Consider the following 26822-nt stretch of genomic DNA (forward strand, 5'->3'; position numbering starts at 1 on the left):
TTTATAATTCATATTGATTAATTGAAATCATGCGAATGTAGATACCTGTAAATGCATCAAATAAAAGAAATGCACATACTATGACATCAAAACAAACGTCATTTTCTTGGAAATTATTTTCTCAATTTACTATATTGCATTTTTTGAAAAAAATCTTCACAGACTGTTTCATGAAGAAACTCAATGGCAAACACAATTTGTACAATTATTAAAAGAGAGAGGAAATGGGGAAAGACTTTTAAAAAGCTGCCTATTAAAATGTGAATTAAATATATTAGTAAGATATGAGGTTTTTTTTTCACTTTTGCTTTTTAATGGTTAAAATATATTAACCATGATGGTTGTGTTTGAATACTGTTAATGGACTTATGTGAACTATTTTCAGTATATGATATATCAGTCTTGAGTATGTAGAATTTTTATTTTGAAAATTTTGTTAAAATTCTGGAAAGGAATTTATGTAAACTATATAAAGAAAGATAAAGAGTGGCTATGTCTGATCACTTAAAGAGTAATTTTTGATGATTCTTGTCAGTCAACTGTGTGTTAGTTTTCTAGGGCTGCCGTAACAAAGTACCATAAACTCAGTGGCTTAAACAATAGAAATTGATGTCCTCACAGCTCTGGAGGCTAAAAGTACAAGATCAAGGTGTTGGCATGGTTGGTTTCTTCTGGTTTCTTTTGGCTTGTAGGTGGCCATCTCTTTTCTCCCTATTTCTTTCCTTTGTCTTTCCTCGACATATGTATGTGTACTAATCTCATCTTATAAGGAAACCAGTCAGAGTGGACTAGAGCCCACCCTAAGGACCTTATTTTACCTTCATTACCTCTTAAAGACCCTAAATCCAGATACAGTTTCCTGCTGAGGTACAGGGATTTATGACTTCAGCATATGAATTCTGAGGGGACACAATTTAGCTTATAACAGCTCTCCAGCTCCTGATCAATGGCACTGTGACTGTACCTCGCTCTGTAGGTAAAAATACTAGGCCTCCTAACACACAAGGAATGCTCCATGTTGTAGTCATAGTGACATGACAGGCAGAATCTATTTATTTATTTCATTTCTATCACTTCCAAGTTTAACCCAGATGAAGGGTAGGATTAAAATATATGAATATTTATCAGTCAGAATTTTATTGAGTTAAAGCCAAGCATAAGTGCATTTCTAGGACCTTCTAATAGATTCTTCCCAGCCCCTCTTTTCAACTATTTCCGATGCATTTGCATACTTGATTTAAAAACCAAATTTACATTATTTCTCCAGCCCTACTTTTCATAAATTATAAATTCACCACCCTCCTTGGAATGATATTATTTTGACTTGATTTATCATTAATTACAAGGTCTTGGGAATGTAAGCAGTTAAGTAAATAGAGTGCTGGACCTCCATAGTGAGGTGATGCTGGCAGAATTATCTGTATGTGTATGCTCCTACATACTACTTTTTATGTATTATACTGGTATTTGGAAAATCTTATGTAAAGAATAGTGTTTATATGATTATATAAAGAGCCTATACATACGCGCGCGCACACACACACACACACACACACACACACACACACACACAAAAAAAACAGATCCACAATCTCATGTTAAATCCAAATTGAGCTCTTAGAGGTATCAATTGGGTGAAAGCACTATTTATCACTATGTGAAAAATAGAATTATTTATACTATGATAATCCCTGATTTGACTCAGTAATTATTTTGTAATACTTAAAAATAATTTCTTTAGTAATCTACTTATATAAGAAATCGAACCTACCAGCGTTTCCCTCTAATTGTCAGTTAGATATACTAGCAATTATATACATGAAGTTAGAACTCTTAAAATTACCATTGGGTTGTCTTCTCCTTTTCTATTCATGTTATAGATAACACCTATATGGAGCATTTTGTAATAGATTTTGTCTCGAGTCATATATTCCCAAGACTTTGTATGATATTATAATAGCAGTAATCATCAGTTTTGATATTTGTTAAGCCCAGACATTTTATGATTTGATGATAGTAGCAGTCATCAGTTTCCATCAGTCTCCTGTATTTGCAGTCCAGTTTAAGTTTATAGAAAGCAGATAGTGACGAAATGAACCTGCTGTCACTCACTACCTCTTCTTCCAGATATTCTCTGAATTAGGCTTTTCTCCTCCTCCCATTGCCATTCACAGGCTCAGTCTGAACTTTTAGAACTCCTTGGTCTTGGGTTTCTTGGCTTTAATCCACTCAGTACAGTTTGTCTGCTCATATTCTCTTTTTTGTTACTTTTAATAAACAAGTAGCAGATGGAGGTGGAGCCTTCATGATAGCTCTTTTTTCAAGTATCATTTTTTTGTTTGTTTTGTTTTTTAAAATCCATTAAAATAGTAAAGGAAGAAAATCAGGCACTAGTGACAACGGCAGTCTATATTGTAAGACCAAAAATCTTTTGATTTTATAGAATCTGAGGAAAATCAGTGCTGTTGCTATATACATTGGCCATCATTTTAGATAAAGCGTTAAGGCTATTTCATGAGAAAATAGAATGTGGTGAGCTATGAAAGCTAACAGCAAAAAAATGTGAGTAAAAGTTCAACTACTTGGAGTCCTGAGTAAAACAGCTGGCAGTAAGATGGTGTCTCAAGTTTTCTGCTTTCGAAAACCAATATAGTAATTTCAAATGCCTTAGTTTTGGCTATATAATGTCAAGAGGAAATTAGTTGCAAAAAAAATTTGTACCTACTTATGGGACAAAAAAAAAAAGCATTAATTCATTTTTTAATAATATAAGAAAGAAATACTAGGTTAAAACTACATGATATCACTTATATGTGTGATATAAACCTAAAAGCAACAAACAAACAAAACAAACATAGACTCATGGACATAGACAATAGTCTAGTGGTTTCCAGAGGGTTTGGAGGATGAGGGCAGTTGATGGGGTAAAAAGGGTCAAATATGTGGTGACAGAAAGAAATCTAACTGTGGGCAGTGAATACACAATGCGATATATATATGCCTTACTGTTGGATTATACACTTGAAACTTATTGGATTTTGTTAACCAATATCACTATAATATTAATTAATTAATTAATTAATTAATTTTAAAAATATTTTTTTAAAAAGGATGAAAAAACACCTAAAGTTTCCTAGGACCTTAAATTGCTATTATATTAAGAATTTTCAAGACACAATTTTAATATTCAAGAGCTGCTCATACAGATATACATAAATGATAGTCAGTAGGTCATTGTCAATAATAGGAAAACATCTGGAAATGACCTAAATATCTTTCTGTAGGGATTGACTAAATAAATAATGTTATATTCCTAAAATAGAGCATAACGCAAACTTTTCAAAAAAAAAAAAAATAGAGCTGTATGTTTATATAGGGATATGTATACAACTACACAGTTAGCGGGGGAAAATGCAGTGCCATTTATGTTAGTAAGAAAGAAGGCTGGATATTTGTGTATGGTACTTTTTATCGGTGGGCAGACAGGCACTATATACAATTCCAGATATAGATATTTTACATAGTTCCTGATGCGAATGGTGCTCCCTGGAGTTATTTGACTTGGTAGCCTTGCTCTATGTGAATAAATAATTTCTGGAATGATCTATAGAAAACTAAACTGATTATCTCTGCACAATCAATATTGAGGATTTGAAATGAAAGAGGGGAGGTATGAAGGGTTATACTTTCGAGTTTTTACAGACTGAATTTTTTACCATGTAAATGTGTATTTTTTGTTTAAAATCTTGATTGATTTTATAATACTAAGCATTTAGTTGAGGTTTTATAAATGTCTTTTTAGTTGATTTATTCTATCACATAGACATTACTCTCTCAATGTGAAAACATTACCATTTCTAAAGTCATGACTAAAAAAAATAAATAAATGTAACTATGCTGATAAGTCCCAAATCTCTGTTTTTGACCTCTCTTGAAATTCAGATTCCGTGTATAGCCAGCCACCTACTGGACATCTCTATCTGGATATTTCAAAGGCTTCTCCTATTCAGTTTTCTAACATTGAACTTACAGTGTTTTTTCACAAACTATCTCTTCCTCATCCCTGCATTCTTTATCTTCAGTGATGTTTTTCTCATCTACCTAGTCAACTATGGAAAAAATCCTAGAAGTAATCTTAGATTTTTGTTCCTTTCCCTTGCTTACTGGGAATAATATTGATTTTTCATCATTAAATAATATTGATTTTTCTTCCTTAATCTCTCAAAGATAACTATTCTCTATCTGAACAGCCATCAGTACTGTTATAGCCTCTGTCATTATTTACACGAGCTATTACAACAACCTCTTGGCCTCCTGGATTTAAGTCTTTTCTTTTAAGCCATTCTCTATACTACAGCCAGAACAACCTAAAACTAGAATCTACTCATGTTCTTCTACTAACTTACCAGCTATCATAAGGATACATATTTCTCTTCCCTAGAGTGTACATAGGAATCATCCCCCCGACCCACAGGAGTCATTTGAAAAGATAACACCACTTAAAATACATTTTCTAGATATCAAATTTTATGCTTACTTTTTAAAAATATCTTTAGGTATGTTTACAATATATAAGAAATTGAATTATATGCAATGTTCTGGTATATATAATATGTTAATATATAACTACATATATATGAATAGATGAAATTCACTTAATTTTACATCATTGATTATCTGGTTTAAAACATCTGGTTGCATATACAAAGTGGAGAGTTACCATCAATGAATGGTAGATTATAAACAGGTGATAGAGTGAAATAGTGTAAAGAACACTGAGACGGAAATTAAGAATATAATAGCATTAGTCCCGGTTCTGATCATATCTAATTTTGAGATTGTAAAATAATTTAAATTCTGTGTGGTTGAGTTTCCCTGTCTACAAATTGAGAAAAGATTTAGACTAGATTAGAGATAGCAAATAGATCTCAACTCAAGTGCCATCCTCAATCAATTTGAAGTGGTAACCGAATGAGTAAGAGCATGCATCTGGGACCAGAAACATTATGGGCAAAATCAATTAGGAAGGTCTGCCAGGGTTGAGAGAGGGAAAGTTACAGCACTTATGCCCATATCATCTATCCCAAGACTAGATAACCTGTAAGTATCAGCTCTATGATTCAATATTTCTGTGTTAGATAACAATGAGTACATTAAAATTATTGGTCTTCCTATTCCTTGATTGCTTTCAGTTGTTCTAGTCGCAGATGAATTTGACTCCAATAATTCTAATATTTGGTGATTTTATAAAATGGCAGACTTTTACAGCATTTTATATATTTCTTTTTAGATCTTCCTCCTCCTCCTGTGCCACCACCTGCGATAAAGTCACCCACTGTCCAATCCAAGGCACAGCTGGAGGTACGACCTGTAATGGTGCCAAAACTCCCTTGTATAGAATCAAGAACAGACAGATCTTCAGATAGAAAAGGAGGCAATTACAAGGGGAGAGAACTATTGGATGGAAGACAAGTTGCTGATATGCGAACAAATCCAAGTGAATCCAGAGAAGCACAGGAACAGCAAAATGATGGGAAAGGACGAGGAAACAAGGCAGCAAAACGAGACCTTCCACCAGCAAAGACTCATCTCATTCAAGGTACTGATTTATTCAAGTAGCAAATGAATATAGATTGAACGTATATTTGCAACGTGTGCTGTTAGATTCATACGCTGTTAGGTTCTCTAGGGCAATATGAAAAGTAGTAAGATTTAGAAATTTTCTCTCTAATGGGGGGACAGGCATGTACCCAAATAATTTTTATACAATTAATTCTAATACACAATATTATATAAGACTTCCTTAGAGAGATGCTACTTGAGTTGTATTTTAAAAGAAAACGTGATTTCAACAGGTTAAACAAGGAGAAGGGAACAGCAAATAAAGGAAATAAGTAGAGAAAAAACATGAAAGTGTGAAACTGATTTCTAGTTGGCTGGTGAATAGGATGTTTGGGGCCAGAGACACATGATAAAAAATAAAACTAGAAAGGTGGTTGGATCTGATTGAGAAGGCCAGGAATATTATTCTAAAGAGTTTGAGATTTTATCATATAAGCAGCGGTGAGCCAGCAAATAATTTTGACCAAGAAATGACAAAATCAGATTTGTGTTCCCATCAACAGACAATTGGATAAAGAAGATGTGATACATTTATACAGTGGAATATTACTCAGCCATGAAAAAGAATGAAATCTTACCATTTGAGGCAACACAAATGGACCCAGAGGGTATTATGCTAAGTGAAATAAGTCAGACTAAGGAAGAAAAATACCATATGATTTCACTTAACATGTGGACTCAAACAAAACAGAAACAGAGTCTTAGATGCAGAAAACAAATTGATGGTTGCCAGAGGGTAGGAGTATTGGGGAGCTGGGTGAAAAAAAATGAAGGCATTAAGAAATACAAATTGGTAGTTACAAAATAGTCATGGAGATGTAAAGTACAGCATAGAGAATGTAGTCATTAATATTGTAGCAACTATGTATAGTGCCAGGTGGGTACTAGATTAATTGGGGAGATCACTTTGTAAATTATATAAATGTCTAACCACTATGTTGTACACATGGAACTAATATAAAATAATATTGAATGTCAATTGTAATTGAAAAAAATCAGATTTATGTTGTAGAAAAATAATAAATAACACTCTATAGTTAGGGAAGAGACTGGAATCAGGTAGATGAAGGTATCAGAACATTAACAAAATAATCTAGGTATAAAATATGAAAGCACTAAATTAAAACAGTTGTGCAAATGAAGAAGAGAGAACAGAATACACAGATGTTTCAAAGACAGACCCAGTAGGACTTAGAGATTAATCGAATGTAGAAAAGTAAATTGAAATAATGGAGTAAAAAAAAGTTATTCAAATGTTAATTAGATGGTCCTATATGACTAGTGGAACACAATTGTATTAACTAATGTGGACCAAACAGGGAAAATAATAGATATCTTGGGGAAAATAATTTCAGTTTTGAATGAATTAAGATGCTGACATGAACACAGATATGAAGAGAATCAGTAAGAATTTAGAGAACTAAGTTTAAACATCAGAGGAAAGGTTGCAAATAGTAGATTTTAGAACCATCACACAGAGGTGAAATTATATGAATTAAAAAAGCTAAATTATCAGCATTGATATACTGGTTAATGTTTAGCAATCGATTCTCTAGGAAGAAAACAAGGCAAAACCCCAATTTGTAGCCATTTGCTTACCTCTGTTGTATAATTACTACCAAAATGTCTGGTTTCAGGCTGCTAATATGAAGTCAGTGAATGTGAAGTTGAGAAGAGATGTCAATGAGAACACGTGAGCTAGCTTCAGCACATCAATCATCAAGGATAATTATATTAAAAGATTAGGCAAAGGAACAACATTCTATAATGGAAACTGAGATGGATCCACCCAGAGATATAAAATTATCAAGATATCCAAACTAGAGAGAATAGTATCCTAGAAAGAATGTAGGAGGAAATTTTAAGATAGGAAGAAATATGAAATACCACATCAAGAGAAGTTGGATGTGAATGGTGGCCAGTGGTGAGAGTAGCGGGAGACACAAAAAATTTGCAAAACGTTGTTTATGGGTGATATTTAAAAGAACTATTTTTAGTACAGTAGTCAGAATAAAAGACAAACTGTGTGGGATGTGAAAGTGAATGAAAATTGTGAAAAGGAGGTGATAAGCATAAATTCTTTTCAGAAGGCCAAAAAGAGAAAAAGAGGTTGGGATAGAGTTTGACTGGAAGGTAAAATCTGTGGAAATGTTTTAAGATAGAGTGTTTGAACATGATTATAGACTAAAGAGAAGAAACCATTTAGGAGGAAGAGGTACAAGAAAAAGATCGATGAAAGAGTCAGGAAAGAGTAATAGGGAAATGAATCATAGAAGGCTTTAAGAGCACTTTACTACTCTATTTTAATAGATATATTTTGGTAAAATCAGATATCAATCTATTGTTCTGTTTTTTTATGGGCACCTGGTTATTAGCAACTTCCTTTCAATATAGAGGACAGTTTCACATTGTTCTCTGACAGAAACCCGACCCAGTCATGGACTCAGCAGTGAACCGATGAGTAAAGCTGTGCATTTCAGGCAGGTATCTCCACTACGTGACCACAAAATACTTAGTGACATCACTGCATTATCAAGTTTTAAAAACAGCTTATTTTTATCAGTTAAGCCGAAGATTATCTGAATTTTTGACTCATGATGGCTATACTTCAAGCAGAGATTCATAAATAAAATGTCATGATGTAAATTATGAGGTTAATATCTGGCTGAAAGTATGGACCAATTTGGTAGTCACAAGCAAGCTCCCTCCAAAGTAGGTGGGTTACTTTAGGAAATACTTTTACAAACCTGGAAAGATCTTGGTATATGCAGAATTAGAACAGAGAGATGAAATTATTTTTATTAATATTCAGAAATCTAACAAGTTGTATTTTGCATTATAAAAATATTTCTAACTCAAGAACTAAGACGGTAACCCTTAATCCAGAAATAATGAACCTAATTCCATGGAAAGCACTGATGTACACTGGCCAGTTATTATTGTATATGTCCTGCTTTCCCAAAGTCTTATTTGAATCATAATACTGTGTGTATGTATCATTGAATTACAATTTCTGTGCATTGCTGAAATAATCACCTTCATTATTCAATTTACATTATTTATAATGAAAGAGACACCCTGATTTACATGTGAAACATTTTTTTTTTAATTAAAGAGAGTGGTCTTATAGACTAGAATGTCTGATCTTTTTGCTGACATATACTTCAATTAGTTCAATGTATTTCTACCTATATCAAACATCTACTGTGTTATTAAGCATTGTACGAATCTTGGAATTTTTATGTGCGCATGAGCCTTGGCTTTAAGAAGCTTATAGTCAGAGAGAGAGACAGTTTCACATATATATTCATATTTGGTATAATGTTTAATCATGTCATGATACTTGAGAGTCCGGGGAAGGGACAGTTATCCCAGTCTTGTGGGAAATTTAATGTAAAGAAAGACTTCTTGATCTTTCCTGGCAGAAATGACACATAAACTGAGTATTCTGGATGAATGGAATTTAGCTTGAGTAAGAAGAGTGGATAGATTGTTCGGGCAGAGAAAGTCAGCATGAAAAGCTTCAAGGTACATTGAGGAGACTATAAGAAATTTGGTAAAGGTGGTTAGAGATGAAACTCGAGGTAAATGTAAGCTTAAGTCATAGAGGAATGTAGTTCTTGGAGACCTGTTAGGAAATATTTATAACCCCTAGACAAGAAATATAGAGAATATAAATCAGGCTATGGCAGCAGGGATTAGTGAGAGGGGAAAATTAAAGAAACGTTATAGAGTTAAAATCAGCCTTACTTGTTGCATATTTAAATGTGTGGAAAAGGTACATTTAAGAGGATATGGGAAGGGAAGGAAAAGTCTACAACAATTCCAGTTTTCTATTTTTCTATTTTTCGTATCTTAATGATTAGTGATTTCATTAGCTAGAATAGGGAATACAGAGCGGGGGCAAGTCTCAGGGAGTGGCATGATGAAGTCAATGTTAGACATGCTGAATTTGAGGGACACTCAAGAAGAAGTGTTCAGTTAGGCTAGTTATAGGAGCCTAAAATTTAGGGCATAGTTCAAGAGTTGGAAATATAAATTAATTATTCATCATGATAAATTATAGTTAAAGCCATTTATCTATTCACTTAAAACTTGAATAGATGACTTACTGTATGTCAAGCTGGAAGTACATCAGTACAAAAATCAGAAAAAAAAAAAAACCTGTTCTCATGACAGTGGTATTCTAGAAGAGGTTACAATCTGTGAGAGTGGATGCAGTCATCCAGAGAGAGTGAGTGTGGGGGTGACAGGAATACACACACACAGACACACACACACACACACACACACGGCTAAAAGTAGAAACCTACAGGATTTATATATCAATATATAAAAGACACTGCATAAGAAGAACACACAGAAGACTGGTCAGGCATGAAGGAAGACCACAGAGCTAAGAAAGTAGTAATGTTTAAATTGATAATAGTTTCCGGATTAGGAGCAGTGAGAAGTCTAGAGATAAAAGGACTGAAACATGGTTAACATTATCAAAGTCAACAATGAATTTTCTGCTTCATTGTACTAATGTGGGCATAAGTAGATTTCACTGGGATATAGAATGAATGAGAGTTGCATTTAACAATATTGAGTCCAAATTATTTTTCAAGAAGCTTGGCTGAACAGTGAGGAGAGAAATAAGATATTGATTCATATAGAGCATAAGCTTAAGGGGAAAGTTTTTAGCAAGAGAGATATTTTATTATATTGTAGTTTGTAAAAAAACTAAAGTCAATATAGAAAAAAAGATTGATGAAACAGGGACAGAAGATGAAGTTTACAGGAGATCAAGTGCTGTGAAGCAGGAGGAGTGGTCTTCATGGATTGTGAAACCTCAGCAAGTCAGAAGTCTGGATTAGGAGTAAAAGTTGTGATGCAGAGAATGGAATGAGAATGGTGCCATCAAGGAGGACCAAATAGGTATATAAATAGGGAGAGAATGTTTTGGCACAAGAGTGTGGGAACAGTGATTTAGGGCTGATATTACTGAGCTAGAGACAAGCCTTCTTCCTTCCACTGGAGAGAACTTTGGTGGAATCCAGATTTCATTCAGACAATGTGAATTATAGAAGAAGCACTTAGGGGAGGAGAACAAAACTGTATGTAGAAGAGTTGGGTTTTTATGTGTTTAGTGTCCATTGGGTAGAGTGGACAGGTTTTGGAGAGAAGCGAGCAGTTGGAGGATGTATCAACAGAACAAGCATCAAATTTAAAGCAGTACAAAGATAGAAATGTAGGTGACAGCAGTTAACTGGAGTGGCTTGCTTTTGAAGCAGGCAACAAAGGCAGGCTTCTGAGATTGAGGATTGTACAATGTGAATATGATGTTGAAACGGAGGTTGACATCTTGGTGTCTGGAAAGTGAACTAGAGCTTGGCTCTGTTTTCCTGGTTCAAGGAGACTGGGCTTTGTTTCTATCAATGCCTTATAATAATCTTTCATGGTTTACATAGGGATTTCGCTATCTCTTCTGTTTTTATATCAACGTTAAAAGCTCTTCTGGTGTAGATGTCACTTCTTTAGAAAAGAGAAAACTAAAGCCTAAAATAATCAGAGATCACATAGTGAAGGACAGAACTGGAAGCCAAGTCTGATTGCAGATTTGGTTTCACTCTTTTGATGATGTTGGTCCCAAGTGAGTTTAAGGTAGATAAGAGCTTATGAGTGGAATCCCAGCCACTACTAGGAAAACAAGGTTTGTTATTTTCGTTTTCAAAAGCCTGTGATGCCTTATTCATTATTGTTATAAAACGTCCTCATTTATTTCTGAAAAACATTGATGCATCCCCATTCAGCATTATAGATATGAGAGATACAATGAACATGTATAATGGTGTTCATATACACTTGTTATATTTCATTACACAGAGGATATTCTACCTTACTGTAGACCTACTTTTCCGACATCCAATAATCCCAGAGATCCTAGTTCTTCAAGCTCAATGTCATCAAGAGGATCAGGAAGCAGACAAAGGGAACAAGGAAATGTAGGTCGAAGAAATATTGCAGAAATGCAAGTTCTTGGAGCATATGAAAGAGGAGAAGATAATAATGAAGAATTAGAGGTATCTATAATTCTTTTTAAGTTTCTAAACATTAGACTAGTTATTATATCAGCCTCAAGGTTAGGAACATCCATCAGTCTACAGAAATGTTATTATTTTATCACAAACTCTAATGTCAGTGATGTCAGAAACTGTAATTCTGAAAATATAATGATTTTCTTAAAATGTGTTCCACAGTTTTAAATGGTAATAGCAGTTTCCTTTTAGATCTAGGGTTGATATTTATTTGCAGATATTCATATAAGAAATTTATATGACAAATATGTTGTTAGAAAATAAGAACTATTGATCTAAATAATTATAATTCATAGTGTTGTAGTATGCTATAAAAACCCAGTAATGTGGCAGTTATTTGATGTGAATGAGGGTGTTCTAGCTGTGTTGTCACCCTATTTATCACTGGGGTTAATCCATGTGATTTGACCAACTATCATCCACCTTCAGTCTTCTGAAAATGGGAACCCTATTCTGGACACTGATCTTCCCAGATGGAGGAGAATGTTTCGTGAATCAAAGATATACTCCTTTGTTGGAATCTATAGATAATGAAACCAGATAGAGTTGACAATAAATCATATAATATTTAAAATTACTTTCAGTTTTTAAGATTGCGTTTTTTCTATTTCATAAGAAAACAAGTCAAGGACTTTTTTTTTCTTACAAATATAGTTGACTCTTGAACAAAACAGGGATTAAGTGCTCTGACCTCCCTTCCCCCACCCCAAATCAGTCGAAAATCCATGTAATACTTTGAACTCGCCCAAAACTTAGCTACTAATAGCCTACTATTGACTGGAAGCTTTACCAATAACAGTCAATCAATTAACACATATTTTATGTTTTATATATATTGTATACTATATTCTTAACAATGAATTAAGACAGAGAATTAAGACTGTTACCAATAACAGTCAATCAATTAACACATATTTTATGTTTTATATATATTGTATACTATATTCTTAACAATGAATTAAGACAGAGAAAGCATGTTTTTAAGAAAAGGATGAGAAAAGGATGAGAAAATACATTTACCGTATTTATTGAAAAAAAAAAAACAATCTGAGTATAAGTGGACCCACACAGTTCACACTTGTGTTATTCAAGAATGTTTTGTGAATCACAAGTAGGTTGTTAAATGAGTTTATAATAGATGAAAAAGTATAAGTAATTATATCTAAATTTTCTAAAATGCCCAATGTATTTGGATTTTGAGGTTTGGAATAAGAAGGCTTTCTTTCTACAAATACTGTTCCAGAATTTATTTTTCAAGTGTTTTTTGTTTGTTTTTGTATTATTTTGTTTTTGGTAGAAGATCCATTTCAGGAGATGAATGTAGATAAGTATACAGATAACTCTAATACCTAAAACTAATTAAAATTGAGCTATAATTGTTAAGCTGGGCCTGGGGGTAGTAGAGAAGTAGGCGTACTACTGCTCCTCTCCTTTGTACCACACCCCCCGAACACAGAGACACTATGTGGACATAAGTACAGTTTGGTACTTGTCAGAGAACACTGGATTTACTATCAGAACGAACTAAAGATGACAAATCAATTAGTTACCATGAGTACTTTCCAATGTATACTAGTGAATGAATGAAGAAACACGAACTATAAGAATAAAAACATAAATATATATAAATATAAATATAAGCCACTCTACGATTTATTTTCAAATTTAACAATAACTTATCTCTTCCAGGAAACTGAAAGCTGAAGACAACCAGAGAGGCATATGAGATCTAATGTGAAAATTATCACTCAGGATGCCTCATGTCTGATGACACATGACACCAGATAAAATGTTCAGTGCAATCGGAGTGTAGAAATTGTCGTTTTTATTCCTCTTATTGGAATACCATTTTTAAAAAATTTTATTGAGGTTTTATTGTTGCTGTTTGATCCCTATCCCTATAAGGAACCTCCCTATTCCCCTTGCTCTTGGAACAAACCATTACACCTTACTTCCAACAAGGAAAGTATTTGACTTCTTGCTTCAGTCATCAGCTAGCAGGAGAGAACAGAACAGTTCTTTTGCATTTTGCCCCTGAGATATGGCATTGCACTGCTTATATACCAAGCCAATTTATTGCAAAATATTGATCAAAGATACAAAGTTGATTAATCAACCTCATGCCAAGGGCTCTCAAGATATAATCTTTCTATAACAAACCGCTAATGCAAATTAAAACATACTTCATTTTTACATGATTTTAAAATCAGTCTTTCATACCACTCTCTGCTGGGAAAAAAAATAAAAATACAGCAAATGCAGAACAACCACAATTTCAATGGAGTAGATACATTGTAAATATATACTCTTTGCAACCCCTGGTGGTACTTTATTTTGTCTTCATTTCAATCACTGAACTATATTCTTATTGGAAATGTTCTTTTGAATACGTAGGGATAAGCCAGTTGGATCTCTGGTTGTCTAGTCATTGTCATAATTAAGCCTAGCAAAAACCTTGTTCTATTTTTCAATCAAAAAGCAAATATAAATGCATATTACAAACAAATGGATGTTTTTAATGACCAATTGAATAAGGACATCCCTGTCTTAACTGGCCTAAATTTCTTCTGGTAGTGTCAGTTCAACTTTCAGAAGTGCCACTTAAGGAAGTTTGATTTTTGTTTTTTGTAATGCACTGTTTTTAATCTTTTTTTTTTTTTTTTGGTTTTAAAAGCACAATCACTAAACTTTATTTGTAAACCATTGTAACTATTAACCTGTTTTGTCTTATTGAAAAAAATGTTGAGAAGCATTTTTAACCTGTTTCGTTAATGCTCTATGTTTGTATTTGGAATATTTGAATGATGACAGATGGTGAAGTAATGTGCGTTCATTATTGTGGGCCATAAACCCAATGGTTCTTACTTTTTCTGGACTTAAAGAAAAAAAAGATTTAAGTTTGTTGTGGCCAATGATGAAACTTACAAGATTTACTTATAAGCTCAAATAGAGGCATTACTCGCTTTGAATTGCCAAATGATGCCCACCGACTTTAGATTTTTACGATCCTTTTTGTTGTTATATAAATTTCACAGACTTGATAATTGGTGCTATTTGAAGAAAAAAAAAGTGTACATTTATTTCTACACAGGTATCAGGCCTGACCCCACTGGAAAACAAATCCAAACAAAATTGAACCACAAAAAAAGCTGGTGTTCACCAAAAACTAAATGTGTTCACTTAGATAATTTGAAAGTTACATAGAAAGGGTATGCAGTACTAAGGAAACAATCCATGTGATTAATGTTTTCATTATGTTCATGTAAGAAGCCTCTTATTTTTAGCCATAATTTTGCATACTGAGAATCCAATAATCAGAAAAGTAATTTTGTCACATTATTTATTAAAAATGTTCTCAAATACATCATTCTTTCTTGCGTTGATTTCTTTTTTTCATTGTGTGATCAAATTTATTCCATTTAATCACAAGTTGTGCTGTCTTAACATTTCACCACTATATTTTCAGATGAGTAAATATTCTGTTTTATGAACAACCAGGTTTTCCTAGTAAGGAAAAATGCTCATTTTACTCCACTGAAATTAAAGATGTAAGATAAATCAAAACCTAAAAGTCATTTGATCAGAGGAAGTTTTTGATAGTAAGGATATATTCATGTATGTGTAGCTGAATTTTAGTCAACCTATTTCTGAAATAATTAGGATTTGTAAAGTTTGGGCCGTTTACATTTTGTCAATAAGAAAATTATACAAATCCAAAATATTTATCAGTAACTATCTGCTTTCTTGTTACATATTCATGTCACATTTTAACAATGCAATACCTATCACATACCAGGTTGCACATTATTGTTCATTGAAGTCAGCATATTCAAGTGTTCGACTTTGGAGGCATAAGATGGGCATCATGTCTTAAAAGTGTCGAGAGCAGTAGAACCTAGTGAATGTTTTTTTCCTGTGACATATACATTGCTAAATTTTGAGTTGATCACAAGTTGAAAATCTGGAAAATTGGGGGGCAATAAAAGGGGATGTAATTTGGAATCTAGTCTTAAAAAAAAATGAAGTAATCACCAGTATTTACTTAGAGATTAATGAGTCTATCAGTCAAGAAATCAGTTTTCAAGTTATTTCAAGGAAAAAATTGGTAAGACATGTTGAATGGCCTAGTTTTTCTCTTTCCCTTGATGAGTTGAATATAAATAAGTTAGTCTCTTTATTTGTGGTATGTGATATGCATAAAACTTATGTGTATTAGAGGGCCTGGGTTTGATTCTCAGTTTTGTCATGAGCTATGTTTCCTTGGACATGTTACTTAACCTCTAAGTCTCAGGTACTTTACCTGTAAATTCAATAATACCTACCTCATGGAGCTATTGTCATGATTTAGTGCATTAATATATATGACATGGATTCTGTAAACCCCCAAAACAAGATATTGTATTTATAGACTGAAATCATTGCACACTTACTATGCTCACTTTTCACATATAGTTTGTTCCCAAAAACTTGCAAAGAGTTTAAAAAAATAATTGTGGTACAAGGATGGGGGTGGTTCCATATCTGGTGAGTAAAATTCACTGTGAAATACCTAATCTTGTAATAAATTCTTGGTGTTTTTGTTTGTTTCTTTGCTTTTGAATTCCTGAAGGCCACACGATGGGTGGTAATATGGTATTTTTAACACATATTTCACCATTCAGGTGTACAATCATGTCACCTGAGGTCTCAATAACTTAATGTCTATTTTGAGCTACTGTTCTGCCTAGTGGCAGAAAAGACCATCTTAGTTCCAGGTAAATTCAATCATGTCTGACTTTTATAGTTATTTCTGATATAGAGCCTACATTTTCCTCTCCCCTTTCTACAGGGTGCTATCTAATTTTCAGAGGCTGTCTTCATGTATAGAAGGATGGCGTCAGGTAGTAGGGGCTTTTGGCATTACCACTGTTTCCAATGGTCTCCATTTGTCAGAATATTTACTCTGCATCTTCCTCTCCCCAATTTTAATGCCCATTATTATCCACTGACCCTTTCTTGATATTCCTAAGCCCTTCAATGTAGATTTGGGTGTAAGGAGCAGGAATGGGAGTTTTGTATGTTCTTCTGTGCCATGCTGAGGCTCTGAAGACTTGGATGTGGATGACCTTCCTTAGGATCTCACAATATGTCACTATGTCTCCTAAACTGCTCATCACAATTGGGCTATGCGTGGGCTATGTGCAAACTACTTTTGCAGTTTAGAAGAAACAAGCCTTGATTCTAGATCCAGATGACCTATGCTTGAATCTTGGCTCCTCAAATTATTAGCTGTATAACCATGGGAAAATTACTTAATCTGTAACTTAATCACAAAATGGTGAGAATAATATCTACTTTACAAGGTTATTGGGATTAAATGAGTTGATATATGTAGATAGTGTTTGATATTTATTGGGAAATACCTACTGAAGTAGAAAGTGCTGAATAGCTCACTTTGGTTTGAGATTCCTCAAGCCTTACCTGACCAGAAAATGGGAGGACAAAAGAATTAGAAACCTCAAGGACACACTTAGTATATTTAATTCTCTGACCTTATATTTAATGTCCTCTCCCCAGTGAGATGGAAAGGGAGGGCTAAAGAGAGAGGGAGAGAGACAGAGAGAGGAGAGAGAGAGAGAGAATAGGAGGGAGGAAGGGAGAGAAGGATAGAAGAAAGGAAGGAGAGAAACTATCTTGCGTATTTCTCGTGTCTCAGTCTTTGGTTTGCAAGACCTTAGCTCTTGCAACTCAGTCTTCTTTCTGCTACAGATTATGAAAATCTATTTTGAAACCCCAAATAAGTGTTCAATTGCTTTTTGTGATAACCATCCCTTTTCATTTCTCTGGTAACCATTTGAGGGCGGTGTGTATAGAAAATGCTCTTAGCTACCTGAAGTAGGGTGGGATAGCAGCAAATAGCTTTTAAGATGTGCAATGTCTGTTATTTTTTTAAAAAAAAATATTATCTTGTTATGAAAAGATACAATTAAAAAACATTAAAAGCAGAGATTAACCTTTAAAAATAGTAATATATTTTTTTCTTGTTCTAGTTTTCTCAGATTATTTCAAGAGATTTTAGCAGAGAGAAATTTAAATGTTGAAAGAACAGATTTGATAACCATGTAAATTGAATATTGAACATGAGAGTGTAAAGGTCACTTTAGTATTAAAAAAAGTTTTAGGAAAGTTTTTCTAGAGAGATACAGACGTTATATTCTTTTGTTTTTCATAAAGGGGTCTGTAACAAGGCTCTCAACCAAGAGTCTTAAGGACCTTCTATGTTTGGATCCCTAAACTTAGTTTCTATTACGGTACTGCTCCGCAATTTTATTTTTTCCGTATATGAACATACTCCACCTGCAAAGTCCAGTGTCCTCTTATTAAGGTCACATTTTTTCTGTAACACATTAAATGATTGCCATCTCTACCCTAACCATAACATTTTCATTTTTGTTATTTCCTCATTTTTATAAAATGACAAAACATGAAATATTCAAATAACACTACAAAGACATGTCAACACTGGAAACTGAACTGTTTGCTTAACACTTATGTGTCAGCTGTAAAAGTCTGAATTTAGTGGTTTAAAGAAATTACTACACAACAAAAATGTAGACTATATGAAAATGGAATGTAAGAAATTAAACGAGTTTAAAATAAAAGATGTGCTCACATTAGGAATACAAATACATAAAATTATTGACTTAGTAAATCAACTTTTAATCTAATCCTGAACCTTTTTTAGATGTTTCTTTCAAAGGCTGCATGAGAAAACAAATATTGCTTTATTTTTCAAAAAGTAGATAATCCTTTTTCACTAGAATTTCTTGTTATTTGTCAGAACAAACTAATTAGTACTAATTGCTAAGTAGTTAACTTAGAGTGTTATTAAAGTAGTTTAGAAAGTTACGTTCTTTGTATTTATTTCTTTTCATTATTCTGCTTTGAATGTGAAAGGGGAGACAACAGATAGCTAGATATTTCTCTAGCAAAATGAGCTTATTTGAGAAAAAGAGTTGCAATTCCAGACATCCCTTCTAATGGTGAACCACATGCAAGTCCAGAAAACAAAGGAAAGAAATGTCCTTTTATAGAGGAAAGGGGAAGTTCAGAGGAGCTGTTGTGAACAAGCAGTTCATTGGAGGAAACAGAAATTGAAGTGCAGTGGCTTTTCATTGGCTAAATTGTAATGGTTTTTCACTTGCTGAGTGGTTGTGGGGTGATAAAATCCTCCTGCTGAAGGACTAGAGTAGAACAACATTTTCCTGTTGTAGATGGTAAAAACTGTATAGGGTAATTGACCATGAGTGGTGGTTTGGGAAAGCGCCCCCTACAGGCCCTTCCAACTCCAATTTAAATGAGATTCTGTTTATTAATCTTCATACGGGTATTTAAAATATATTTTCAAAGATATTTGTTCTGCAGAGGCATTAAGCCCATTTCTCAAAGTGTTGTCCATGGATATCTGTCTTCTGGTTATAAATGTTAATTTCCGATTCCTGTCCTGATCCTACTAAATCAGAATCCCAGTTGGAAAGGCTTAATGACTGGCATTTTGGAAACAATCTCAAGTAATTTTATGTTAGAAAAAAAAAGTTGAAAACCACTACCCTAACAAATCAAGTATAAGTTTTATTGTAATATTTCTGAAACTGGAAAGAATCTTATAGTAAGAAGAATCTTTAAAGCACTTTCAGCCAGGCAACAGTCATGTTGTGATTTTTATTGCTTGCTGTTAAAAAAATATATATATGTCTCAGGTAAACAAGGCAGTGAGCATGTTTCAAACTTCATTTATTTCATTAATAAGGGAATCAGCAAGATGTTAAAAAAGCATTCAAAGGATAATTGCTAAGTTAACTTTCTATACGGCAATATAAGCATGACATTAGTATCTACACTGAGGTAGAGAATCATTAATACTTTTTTTTTTCTTTAGATTAAAAAGTCACTATCCTTCATAGCTACATGAAATCTGTACCTTTATCATTTTCAATGATAATTTACATTCCCCCAAAAGAATCTGAGATAAAGACTTGGGTGCAAACAGTTTATTTTGGAGGTAATCCCAGGAAATGGGAGGAGAAATCAATGTCGGTCCTATCAAGTAGGCCTGGGTGCCTCCAGAGGGAACTCTACTAGCTCCTCCGAAAAGCATGCAGAATGCCACCAGAATCCTTCACTGAAGAACTTGTGCCTGGAACATCGTTAGTTTGCTCCTGCCCCCCCATTGGTTGCAGGTTGTTAATGGGGCAGGGGTGGGGTAAGGAGGGGATTTATCTCCCAAGCACTAGTGAGCATATCAAATGAAAGTAGAAGACCTGAAGGAGAAAGTACACATGGACATGACAGTGCTTGAGATGGGAAAGTATCAGCATGAGGTAAGTCTAAGCTTAAAGGGAAATGTCTGCCACAATGGAATCCTCAAAGCCATGTGTTACAAGCAGGATTATTGGGAAATGTTTGAGCATGGTATCAAAAATCATCAATTTAACCTTTCCAAATTTAGGGTAAATTTTCTCTTATACTATGCGAGTATGAAATTAGTCATGTTTATTTGTATTACTTTCAATTTGGTGGAATTCTTACCAATTATCAATTGTTATTATGAGTATTGAGTTTCACTGCCATTTAATATATTGTGAAAATGTTTATATGATCAGTATTGAAACAATACAAAAGTAAAAAGGTATGGAAACAGCAATGAGACATGAATTGGATAGTTAGAATAATGATAATTGTGCATTTTCTAAACAATAAGCTTTAGAGTACCTAAGAAAGGAAAGTATCCACAATAATTAAAGTTGTAACTTGTCACACACACACACACACACACACACACACACACACACACACACACACACACACATCAAATGAATGCAGGCAAAATTACAAAATCCCTTACAATAACATGACAGAAAATTCAAGCAAAGTTGAGGATGTTGTAACCCATCTATGTGTCCCATGAGACTATCACTGAGGCATTGTCTTGTATCATAACTACAACTGAAGCATTGTCACCATGGCACAGAAAATAAAACTTTTAAAATCAATGGAGTCTTAAATTCAATAAAATATTGTAACATTTATACAAATTCATTGCCTTAAATAAATTAGGCTCAAAATATTTATAAAGATTTGGTACTTTTTTCATTCAGACCTTTGGCTTAATCGCTATCCACATATTAAGACAAGATAGACTTTGAGGTTTTAGAAGTTCTTCCATTTAAGAAAAGCTCTGAGCTCTTCAAATTCAAGAAAGCAGACCTTTTTGGTGCTTCCTGCTTGAGTGACTTCTATAAACTGCTCACTCTCAGGAAGTAACAAAAGTAACCTGAACATCTAGGGCTTCTGTCCCCACCCTGCACCTTGGGGATCTCCCACACTTTGGATTGTCTCTCTTGAAATTTTTTGAGTTTTCTGAGTCTGGCCAGGGTTGGCAGTGCTGTCAGGGTCGAGTGCCAGAACCAGTGTGGGCCCAGGCCCCCTGCTTGTGAGATCAATCTCTAAGGAGCTCCAAAAGAAGTTCCAGAATTCAGATTAGTGTCTATGGGGTCTTCCTGGGGCTGTGTAGCTAGTGGCCTCCTGATTCTAGAAAGGCAGACTAGTTAGCGAATTGCTCACACTAGCTGACATATTTCTTTCAGAAGATTGAGTTTGTGTTATCAAAATGGTGCCAATGTCCCCGATTAGGGGCGACAAATTATTTATATAAACAGGGGCCCTGCAGTAGTATTTTCCATGGATGCAACAATGTGGAAGCCCTGAACATAAGGAGAAAGCATATTTTTAAACCTGCCTAATAAAACCCCAAGTTTTCATATGGAGTGCCTATTTAACAGACTGCCTTATGTTTTTTACAATATGGGAGTTTAGATACATATGTGCAGTATCTTATCTATGTGTTCTCTGTAAAGATTATGTGCAAATCACCTTTAAAATACTTTTACATTTTCTGTACAAGGTGAGTGTTTATGTGTGTCCCTGTGATTTGGGGGTGGAGGGAGTGATAGAGTAAATTAAGGTAATGGTTCTTTATTTAAGTTCTGTTTTCAAACCTTCAAGACAAAATTATTCAACATGCGGTAAAGGCTTAGAGAATGACAGACATTTGGAATAGCTACTGTGGGAAATATCATAGGAAATAAATTATGAATAAATAGATTATGGGGGAAATGAGTCATTTATTGTGTACCTGCTATGACTTAAATATGGAATCAATTGAATTTTTTGCCAAAAGTTGTTTGTAATAACTAAGCTTAATTCCTTTTGACAAATAAAGAAACCAAGATTTTACAAGACTAAGAAATTTGCTGAAATTCTCAATAGGGAGATATAAACAGAGTGTATATATGAATTCAGTTTCAAATCTAATGCTCTTTCCAAAAATTAAAACTAGCCCTCAGAGTAGTTTTATAAAATTTAGAAACAATACCCAATAGTGTCTGTGTTGGAAGCAGGGAAGATTCATGAATGCTCAAGATGCTATTGTCATCAAATATTTAAAGCTCCATCATCTTGTTTACTTTATATATAAATCTTAAAACAATGGTTAGATTTCTAAAGACTAGTTTTAGAAATAAAAAATTATAAGTGATAATTTCCAAAATATAGCAACTATATATGTGTGTGTGTGTGTGTGTGTGTGTGTGTGTGAGATATGGAATTCCACACTAAAACTGCCAAATTTAAAAGACTTTAATAATTTGATCTAAAGGCAATTTAATCTTCCAAGAATATGTACCTTTGTTTTATCAGAAGAACTTGAGAAGTTACTCAAGGTTATACAACACTGCTTTTTAATTCAGAATTTTTAATTGCTTTGCCTCAGCCAGCTATCCTTTAGCTCCCACTTCTGCCTCTCTGTGGGAAAGAGAAAACTTCTGGAGAGATTTTAATATTTTTTTAAATCTGTGTTTTAAAAATGGGCTAAGACATTTATAGCAAGTAATACTTTACTATTTTGAAAGCTGGAATACTTTGGAGAAAAATAAATCAAAAATAATAAATTACTTAGACTAATAATGCACCTATGCATAGGATTAGCATATATTTGGAAGCTAATACATTTTATCTGATGATTTACCATCAACCATTGTTAATTAAGCTTCACATGTTTCAAGGGTGCATATCTAAAGTCATTTTGAATAAACTATATTTCTTATCCTGCTGTATAATATGGTGCCGAAAATATGACTACTGGACTATCCTAAACAAAAGTAGTCACCCTCTACACAGGAATCAAAAGAGTTTGATTAAGTTACTTACAAATTGTTATTTAGGCTCCTTAACCCAATTTAAATCTAGGCATTCATTAATTGATTTGGCAGTCTACTGAGCATCTACTATGTACAAAGAACAAACATAGATAAACTCCAGAAATACAATGTAATGGGAGACAGACACACACACAACAAAGTGTGTCTTTACATGGTATTTTAAGTCAGTTCAGGCTGCTATAACAAAAATACTCTGAACTGAGTGGCTTATGAACAACAGAAATGTATTTCTCACAGTCCTAGAGGCTGGAAACTCTAAGAACAAGGTGCCTGCAAATTCTATATCTGGTTCACATACAGCTCTATTTTCACTGTATCTTCATAAGGCAGAGGAGAAAAGAGAGGTCTCTGAGGTCTTTTTTATAAGGGCACTAATCCTATTCATGAGGCTCCACTCTTATGACCTAATCACTTTTGAAAGGCCCTCCCTCTTAATAGCAATACACTGGGGGTTAGATTTCAACATATAAATATTCATACTATAGTACATGATAATAAAGGAGTTTTTTTAAAACTAAACAGGAATTGAAGACATGTTTTGTCTGGATTAATGAAGGCTAAAAATCAATTCATTTATAAAATATAAAGCTTGGGTTTTCTCTAAATTGTACTCTACTTAAAAATGCATATTGACTACATTTTAAAATTAAAATAAATTTAGATGAGCCCAAAAGGCCAATTCTTAATTATGTTTGAGAAAGGTGCTTTGGATTTTTTTTTTTTTTTTACTGGTTTCCATCAATCTCCAACTAAAATAATTTTATATTCACACACATTTAAAGAACTAAGCAATAAAAAATATTAAAGGATTAACTGATAAAACGTTAAGAGGATTTGGGATTAAATCTTTTTCTTTATATTGAATTTTTCTCTTTCATGAAGACAGTATCAGTAATGATGCTTCTGAACACAAGTTAAATACATAAAACACATAAAATTCAACTCAACGTGGCTAAGCATTGAAAAAAAATATTATGGTGTAATAGCGCTGAAAAAGTACAGCAAAAGAGCTCTGAGCAGACATGCTTCAATCAAGGCTCCAACTCCATTTGTCTTTGACTTTCTTTTCTCTGTTTTGTTCCACATGTTGCTTTTTTCCTCCAGCTGTTAATAAGTTGGCTATAACACAACAAGCCTCAAGCCACATATGATAATAATATTCAAAGGTCACAAGACAAAAGAAAACTCAATGCTCTTTCAAAATTCATCCTAATGATCTAACTTGTGCAACAAGTGTCAGGAGAAATATCACATACTGTTTGGCCTAAACCTGGATTCCCTTAGACTTACCAGGTCTTCCACTGGAGTGTATTGATCCGTTACTCCTGAAGTATATGGACTGTTTGTAGAAGAGAATTGAATAATGGAACTTACCCAGCAATAAACAAGCCACACATATTCTTGCTCATACATTTAGCAATTAGTCTGTGCTCTATATTTACACTTTATACATAATTTATGTTGTGATTTTAAAAACTGACTACACATTCTATCACACTCTACTCATTAGGAGGCAAAATCTATGACTCATCCTCCTTGAATCATAGTAAGATTTTGACTACTTCAACCAATAAAGTAAAGTTATTTACTTTTGAGGTTAGGTCATTAAAGTCCATGCAGCTTCCTCCTGGTTCTTTAAACATTTGTTCTGCAGAAGCTGTCTCTTGGAATCCAAGGTTATGCTGTAAAATGCCTAGCTACCAAGAAAGGTCTTGTGTAGTCAACAGTCACAACAGCCTGTCATGGGAGTCTGATAATTTCAATTCTCAGCCATTTGAGTCACCCTCAACCACTCACAACTTCCCAGGTTTTACAGAACAACTGTGAAGCCATCGCAAGACAAGCCCTCCTAACTTTGAATTTCTGACCTAGGGAATCCATGAGTATAATAAAATTGATGTTACTTTATGTCAGTAAGTTTGAGTTGGTTTGTTACACAGCAGTATATAACCAGAACTGCTTAAATGTCTTTAGTGAGTAGGAAATTCATAAACTTAGAAACACAGAGATCTGAAACGAAGGGAGTTGCCAGGCATTTAAGCAACAGCATATGTTTTTCAATGGGAGGATGATGTTTTTGAAATAAGATGATGATAAACAAAACCTTGTATTGTGTGTCTAGTATTACCTTTAATGTTTCTAGTGATACATTGTTCAGCCATAAAGGTGTCTAGTATTACCTTTAATGTTTCTAGTGATACATTGTTCAGCCAATCTACTGCCTCTAACATCCACATCAAGTCACTGATTCTCAGGTTTTACTTTATAAACCGGAAATGTGATGGCCTTTCCCCTGCAATTGCATGTGCTGGAGAAACTATAGGAGTTTTTTAATAAAATTCTGAAATTCAGGCTACTATTCTTCTCCTAATAATCAAGGCCTGCTTAAATCATTCACTTAGATCATAACAAATCTTTGCTCTTGCTTTCTCTCCCTTATTTAATCTTTTTGTTTATTCTTTATCTGTAACTTCACCAAGCCAAAGAAAATGAATCAAATAGGAATAAAAAAAATACTAACATTTAATTCCTTTTAAAAGGTAAAGGCTTAATAGGGAAAATATAAAATAAAAAGTATATTTTTCAGCTTCTTTATAACTTTTATGGAATTTTTCAATTTACAATGCATTTTCAAGTATATTTTAAAATATAATCTTTCCTACAACATTAAATATATTAGTATGCATATGAAATAACGTAGTATCATGGTGGTTATGTTTTGCCCACAGTCACAAAACTGGGCTAGGACTCAGACATAGACACAATTCCACTGCTCTAGACTTGACTGTAATAAATATAATACTAAGCTTCAGCTTTTATCTATTTATAATTTCTATTTTAATAATCTTATATTAATGCTTTGTACATACAAAGAATGAATTTTAATGGAATGATGAAATTCATTATAGTGTATCACCTGAATTTACTGCATTACCAATTTAAAGAACAAATATACTCCAATATTTTCTCCAATTAACTTCTCAAAGACCCCATCCTTCCTGCAGGTAGTCATTGAATCTTTAGTCTTTTATCACCTAAAATTATCAAACAGTTACTTGAGATTACTTAGTCCAAAGAAGATTTAGTAAGCATGAACTTCCAAGAGAGAGTAGGGACCTTAAGTGTTTAATGTCCCCATTCATTCTTGGCATACGGTGTCAGAATAGTAACTAGTCCTGCACAGTTGTTTATAAACTATCAGGTATTCCTGGCCCTCTAGGAACCTACCTCAAATATGGTGCATTCTAATGTCCAAACCCAAGAAAATAGCCCTTTTTTTTTTTAATTGAGAGGTAATTGGCATATATTAGTTTCAGGTGTATAACATAATTTTATATTTATACATGTTAAGAAATGATTACTACTGCAAGTCTAATTAACATCTGTCACCATAAATAGCATTTTTTTTTCTTGTGATGAGAACTTTTAGGATTTACCCTCTTAACAACTTAAAAATATGTAATACAGTATTATTAACTATAGTCACCATGCTGTATGTTATTTATTTTATAAGCAGAAGTTTGTACCTTTTGACCACTGTTACCCATTTTACTGACATCCTTCATTCCCCTACCCTCTGTGGTCCCCTGCCCCATCCACCTCACTCTTTGGCTTCTGGCAACCACCATTCTGTTCTTTGCATCTATGAACTCATTTTTTATTTATTTGTTGTTTTAGATTTCACATATAAGTGAGATCATATGGTATTAGCTATCAAGAGGCTAGGCAGGTAAGGGAGACACGATCTGTTTGTGTAGACATAGAGTCGGAGTGTCTAGGTGGTATATTGAGAACCCCAATATCTCAGGTCTGCAGGAAGAGAAGAAAAAGGAGGATGGCTGTGGAGGGGTGATGTTAAGTG

At 33.7% G+C, this 26822-nt stretch overlaps 1 protein-coding gene across 5 annotated transcripts in view; it reads left to right on the plus strand.

Moving 5' to 3' along the window:
- Positions 1-15069, plus strand: part of ROBO1 (roundabout guidance receptor 1) — a 376938-nt gene extending 361869 nt beyond the window's left edge. For 3 of the 5 annotated variants that reach the window (XM_011356421.2, XM_011356423.2, XM_023528477.1), the window contains 3 exons: positions 5291-5599; positions 11491-11687; positions 13392-15069. In XM_011356421.2, the coding sequence (XP_011354723.1) occupies positions 5291-5599; positions 11491-11687; positions 13392-13406 (521 nt within the window). In that variant the 3' untranslated portion in view covers positions 13407-15069. The remainder of the gene's footprint in view (positions 1-5290; positions 5600-11490; positions 11688-13391) is intronic. The other 2 variants (XM_011356422.2, XM_011356425.2) reach the window with 1 other exon arrangement.
- The last annotated feature ends 11753 nt before the right edge of the window (positions 15070-26822 follow it).

The sequence above is a fragment of the Pteropus vampyrus genome, unplaced genomic scaffold (genome assembly GCF_000151845.1).
Source record: "Pteropus vampyrus isolate Shadow unplaced genomic scaffold, Pvam_2.0 Scaffold26, whole genome shotgun sequence".
NCBI classification, from domain to species: Eukaryota; Metazoa; Chordata; class Mammalia; order Chiroptera; family Pteropodidae; genus Pteropus; species Pteropus vampyrus.